General features: G+C 32.5%; 1 protein-coding gene across 3 annotated transcripts; it reads left to right on the top strand.

Moving 5' to 3' along the window:
• Positions 1-223: 223 nt before the first annotated feature.
• On the top strand, positions 224-5,973 carry LOC137834948 (uncharacterized). Of its 3 annotated transcripts, none has more exons than XM_068643208.2 (8): positions 224-632; positions 825-877; positions 1,943-2,002; positions 2,120-2,197; positions 2,923-3,052; positions 3,374-3,426; positions 4,787-4,972; positions 5,719-5,973. In XM_068643208.2, exons 1-8 carry the CDS (start codon positions 311-313, stop codon positions 5,854-5,856), a joined length of 1,020 nt encoding a protein of 339 aa, XP_068499309.1. In that variant the 5' UTR covers positions 224-310; the 3' UTR covers positions 5,857-5,973. The 3 variants fall into 3 exon arrangements, with proteins under 3 accessions (XP_068499309.1, XP_090158759.1, XP_090158760.1); XM_090302633.1 differs by having other exon boundaries at positions 285-632; positions 1,943-1,979; XM_090302634.1 differs by having other exon boundaries at positions 292-632; positions 1,943-1,997.
• The last annotated feature ends 292 nt before the right edge of the window (positions 5,974-6,265 follow it).

Here is a 6,265-nt window from a genome sequence, read left to right as displayed (position 1 = left end):
TATTTGGTGAAAATATATATATTGTAAAATTTATTATTATTAAATATTTCAATTTAAGGTGGTATAAAATTATTTATATAAGATACTATAACACATCTCTATGCATCTTTATTGTAACAAAAAAAGTTAAAATATATACCTACATAAATTACAATTATTTAATTATTTATTAATATATTAATAATATTTCATAAATACAATCTTTCATAGAAAAATCTTTCCCGTGCAAGTAATAACCTAGTTTGGATAACAAAGGTGGAGTTTTCAGTTTAACTTATCCCTTTGTTTGGCATTGAAGCAAGAGAACACAATGAGAGGATGTGCATTGCCCTTAACCAATTTGATGTCTCCTTCCCTTTTGGGCATAGACATCAAGTTTAAGTCTTTTGCTTTTTCCATTGCAGCAACTCACTCTCTCATCCCAACACCAAAACCCTTTCTTCTCCACTCAACTTATCATTCAAAGTCCAATGCACACTTACCATTTTCTGTTGCTGCTCAACAACAACAACAAGAAGTAGAAACTGAGGACGAAGAGAACTTTCAACTGGTTGCATCTATCAAATCTGCTTACAATGACATACTCATAGTGGACACCCCAAAGGCTAGAATGTTACTCCTTGATTCATCTTGTACTCCTCTCATCTTCTCTCAGTATGAATTGCTTTTAAAAATTCAAACTTTACTTCATGGGTCTCAAAAGTATTCAAATGCCGTCTTGCATTTCCTTGTAAATATTTGTATTTTTTTGTCTGTGATCAGTCTCCTTCAGCAGTGTGCCAAGGGTAATTGATGTGTCAGAATTTGCGTTTCTTTTGTTGCAGATGGTGTTCACAGTGTTCTTTACCATGAGTCAAAATGGACTGGTTCTTATTGGGTATGTATGCTACCTTGACATTGTTTGTTTTGCTGTATGCATGTGTGTTTGATGCATACCTCGAAAGGGTAATGGGTGGTGTATGTTGTGTAAAATTAAAACTTTTTTTTTCTTACAAAGTAATGACGTTTGGATTGCTTAGTGTCCAAGTTTGAAACATTGTTAAAAAGCACTCCCCCCTTATTCTATGATTCATATATCAAATTCATTGTGGGATGTGTGTATACTTGTGTTCATATTTGCTTGCAGTTTGTAGACATATTTACAAGGTTGAGAACTAATACTGCTTTTCTTATCATTTTTCCTTTGTTCAGCTCACCCTATTGATTTGGATTTGTTATATTTTAAATATAAATGGCTAACTTTACTCCATAGGAGTTTCTGATTTGAGAAAAATTGTTGACATAGCTGTATAAGCTCTATATCAATGCTGAGAATTGAACATAGGGTTCACACCAGAGAATTATTGTCAAGGTGTTAAACTGGATCTGGGTCAAGCCTATCATGTTTAATAGCAAAAGTTTGTCTTAATTTGTTATTTGATGCAAGAAACTGGTGATGCATTTTTAATGCTATGTCAAAATTTAAGATCAAACATGGCCTCTGATCTTGCATTCGTTGTCTAGTGAAACCTATCCAAAATGAAAGTAAATCACTTTTCATGCTGAACAACCGCCGCCAGCAAATGGCCATTGAGTTCTATTGTGTTAAATCAAATTTTATTTATTCCATGCTTGTGAATAAATGCTACGCAATGTAGCTGATATATTTAGTAAAACTATTAAACTATAGATGTAGCAAGCAACATGTATAATTACTTCAGGGTCAATACGAAAGTCCTATGTAGGGTGCCACAGTGCTTGAAAGTAACTGCATAATCATTTTCATATTTATCTTTAGTTGTCATATTCTTTGAGTGTTAAGGTGAATCCAGGTGCATAAGTTCTATCATTGCTTACTTTGTTACTTGTATGCTATGTAACTGCTTTGTACTTTTGTAAATATTTGCACATCGGTTGATCAATTATACATGCCAAGGGTTTCTGAATTTGTTGCATTAAACAGGATGAATTTGCGAGCTTGCCAGCTATTGTTCCAAAAGGTCCCATTGCTATCTTAGGTTTGGTAATTCATTTAATTTTAAGTTGACACCTATTATAGTCTGGGAAGGAATTTACAAGAGGGAATTTCTAAATATCAGTGATCTTGTAAGTAATTTCATACTGCTTTTAAATCCTGCAGGGTGGTGGAACTGCAGCTCATCTGATGCTTGACTTATGGCCTTCACTGCAACTTGAAGGCTGGGAGATTGATCAAATTGTAACATATGCTTCTTTTCTGCTAAGATATTTTTAATAAATTTAAATGGAGTTTCTTTGGTTATTTATTTCTGTATTAAAGTACATCTACACTTCAGTGATCTAGAGCTATTAACTTTGTAGAATTCTATGAAACAACAATCCCTTCTGAAACCTGATTATCAAAATTGAAACACTGAAGTCAGTGATAACTCTAGTGAAAACGAAATAACCAACATCCCATTTCTACTTGTATATTGCAGAAACAATAATCAGATTTCAATGAATAGGGCTTTGATTCTGTCTTGAAAAAAGTTCTAAGAAAAAAATAGCTAGAGTTTGAGTGAACTGGTTAGATTTTTGCACTCAGCTATCAGCTTACTGATATTTATATGCCTGAAAAAATAAGCATTGCTTATATTTATAAGAACAATAAATTAGAGTTGAACTACTTCCTAGGATCTTATGGTATCTTTTTGAGGATACCAAAAATTTATGGGGTATTTTCCTCTCCCTGTCTGTTAATATGCATTATTTCTTTTCTATTTATGTTAAAAAGAAGTCTTACTAGATCTCAGTACACTCTAGGTGAAAAATATCTTTTCTGTTTAAAACATTTATGATCAGTGTTTTCAATTAAATTTCGGTCCTTGTTATCCTACTATCATATCTACTAATTGATATGATCCCTGATGCATGCATTCTAACCCTTCTATTCTTTTGTTCTTGAAAAACCAAATATTATAGTTGATTGACAAGGTGAGAGATTATTTTGGCTTATCTGATTTGGAGAAGGCCACAGAAGATGGTGGGGTTTTAAATATTCATGTTGGTGATGCTTTCGTTCCCTCAAAGGATTTTCACGGAAGATATGCTGGTGAGTCATTCACATTGCATATTGCCTAGTTATCTACCTTCTCATACTATGATACTACTTTTATTTTCTACCTATACTTCTTAGTAAAAGAAACTTTGTACCTTGTTTGTGTTTTCATCCACTTGTAAGGAAATTATTTCAACAATGCAGCTCAATTTAATTGAAAATATCAAGGCAGTAATGCATGGTTGAATTGATCATGTGGAGGGATCTTTTTTCTTGCAGTAGCAATACACCATTATAATATCCCTTATTTCCTCATTTTTTGAAGTGGATACTATTTTGTTACTGTTGACCAACATATATTTGTTCAATTATCAGGCATTGTAGTTGACTTGTTCGCTGATGGAAAAGTTTTGCCTCAGCTGCAAGAGGTATGTAGTTTTTCTACACACAGATATGCATGTTCTAGGTGATTGTGAAGTTCTTCCTAGTCAAATGACAGCTTGTGTACCTTGCTCTTTTCGTAATAGTAGTGTCAAATTTAAGCTTCTGGCAATAAAAGTATAAAATTGAATTGCTATCTTTTGAATATTTTTACTCATTCATGCCATTATCTCATTCATTACCCAAATTCACTTAATACTTTAGAGTATGTTTGGCATTTTGAATTTATATGGCACAAGAAGAGGAGAGAGTTAATGGAATTTGGATACTTTCGAATTTTTCACACAACCATGCACAAGGTCCCTTGAAGTTTTTCAAGTGCAGGGTCTTTGTCTGCATTGATCTCTTAACACAACACGATCACGTGAAAAACTTGCTAAAAAATCAAATCCAATGTTAAGTTGAATGTCTAAGCCATGTCGGGCTCATAAGATCTTTGTAGAATATCTAGAAATAGTTTATGGAGCAAGCAAGATACTCCCTCTGCCCTCTACCTCCTATTTTTCTCCCCTATATTCTCCCTATCCCTCTTACTCCTTTACTGATTCTGTTACATCTTTTTCCACCTTTGCACTTCTCTTCATACCCTTTTTTCTCCTTGCATACAACCTCCAAACCTTGGGCTTACTGCCAGTCTCTAAGCCAACATTCCTTATCCTATCAATTTCATACATATGAAGAACAATAAATATATCTCTTATCGAAATAATTTTTCTAAAATAGCCTCATTTTTTTGAATAAATGCATTAATTTGACTGAAAATCAGGAAGAAAAACATTAATGCTTTTCGTTGGAAAATGAGAACATCAGTGAGTTTGGAATTTTATTAAAAGGCTAAAACTGTGGTCATTGTGGGATGGATAGTGTTAAAAAACAATATGCTTCTCTAGTGTTGCAGTTATAGTTACAGAAACCCCAAAAGTTGATTAGCCTCCGGTGAGAAGACAAATTTATGAATGAAAACTTGTAATTATCTTAAAACAAATTGATCTTTTATTGCCTTGGTTCTGAACATCTCAAAAGTAAAGGCTGATCTACCTATTATTTTTCTCTGTTTTTGTTTCAACATTCTTCATCTACAGCCTGTATATAAACTTACGATGAAATTCCTGTTAAACTGATGATGTGGAATCATAAAGCAGAAATGAATCCTTGAACTCTTCTAAAACAAGGGATTAAGATTGAAAATTTCTTAAATATATATTCGTAAATTCATACAGTGATCTGCTTAATCTGTTAACTTGATCTTTTTCATGATAAATTCAAGGTCAGAATGATAAAAAATTAACTTTTACTGTCTCAAGGAATTTTAGCATTATATTTCAGAGTTTTTAATGCATTCATCAGGTTAGTACATGGCTGCGATTACAAGAAAGATTGATGGCTGATGGTCGCTTCATGGTAAACTGTGCTGGTGTTAGTGGGGGTCCAAGTGCCACAGATGGAAGTACTGATCCTGAAACTTTGTCAAGTGATGAATCATGCTTACTAAATCCAGCTATGAAAGCACTATCCAAAGCATTTCCGGGACAAGTAATGCTTCTGTTTCTGATCTCATTGTTTGTGGTTGTTTCTTCATTATTTCATGCATTACACTGTAGTGCATTCTGTTCTGTGAAGCTAAAAGAGATCTTTATATGCTATAGAACAGTAGAAACGTAGCAAATACCAAGTACTTTCTGCACGCAGAGCATTTCTGAAATGAATTTTCTTTTGTAAAATGTGTGAACACATTTTAGGTATTGTGTAGTAGGACCCATTATAACAAAGTTTTTAATCCTTAAGTTGATTATGATGCATGGTCTACAGAACTATTTTTATGTCTATTAAGTTTTAACAGATTGAAAACTCGAACTAATTCATAGTTTTCACAGATTAAAACGAATTAAAACTTCACTTCAGTTGTTATAAAACTACTCTTTTTGATGAATTTAAAAGTGACTTCAAAAATCTGTTTTGAGAGATTCATTACAACCTTTTGATAGAGAATAACTTTTGTGCGGAAAACCTGGTTCTTGGAGCAATTCTTTGAATTTCTTGGATCACATATTCTTGGTTGAAGAGGAGTTCCTGAATTTCAGAACCTGTTTGATTTTGTTGTAACTCTCAGGTGTTACTGTTCCTGTAAATCTTTTCATTTCTATGTTGTTGGTTGAAATTAGATAGGATTTCTAATTAATGTAGTATAATTGTGGGATAGAACACTCTTGTAGGGTTGAGTATATTTTTAATATAATCTTTTAGGATGCTTATAGGTTGTTGTGTTTTGAATTTCTCAGCTAAGTTGGAAGAGAATGCCAAAGGAAAATGGTGCAAATTTTATGGCACTTACAGGACCTTTGCCTGATTTGGACTCTTGGTCGGCTAGTGTCCCTTCTCCTCTCAGCCAAAGTGTGAAGAATTGGAGACCTTTGTGAGCTGGGTTCTAGGATTTGTTCTTACCTCTCCATATCTAATGAGAAAACATTTTGGTAGTCAAACTTTTTTTATACTATTTCAAACTTTTTTTAATCAAAAGCAAGAATTTTAATGCATCACTATACCAAGCACCTACTCATTATTAATCATATTACTACAAGAAAATCATTAAATAGACACCAATTTATAGACTAAAAATAATTAATTGCTATATTGACTAAATTAGAGACCATTTTAGAGATTACAATTTTTTTTTATTTCTAAATTAGTTTCTATTGTTGATAAATAATTTCTAAATTGATATCTAATTAGCTATCAAAGTTTTAAGAACCAATTATTTAGATTTCTAAATTTGGTAGCAAAAATTTTAGTAGCTAATTAGATACCAATTTAGAAATTATTTATCAA

This window comes from Phaseolus vulgaris, chromosome 5, assembly GCF_051622355.1.
Source record: "Phaseolus vulgaris cultivar YP4 chromosome 5, ASM5162235v1, whole genome shotgun sequence".
In the NCBI taxonomy this organism is placed as follows: Eukaryota; Viridiplantae; Streptophyta; class Magnoliopsida; order Fabales; family Fabaceae; genus Phaseolus; species Phaseolus vulgaris.
Note: the sequence above shows the minus strand (reverse complement) of the source record. Positions and strands in the feature narration are given on the sequence as shown.

Excerpts from the sequence above, each read along its gene's own strand:
- LOC137834948 (XM_068643208.2), top strand. The coding sequence starts at position 311 with ATGAGAGGATGTGCATTGCCCTTAACCAATTTGATGTCTCCTTCCCTT. Across the intron at positions 633-824 it reads GTTACTCCTTGATTCATCTT|ATGGTGTTCACAGTGTTCTT; the intron begins GTACTCCTCTCA and ends CTTTTGTTGCAG. Across the intron at positions 878-1,942 it reads AATGGACTGGTTCTTATTGG|GATGAATTTGCGAGCTTGCC; the intron begins GTATGTATGCTA and ends TGCATTAAACAG.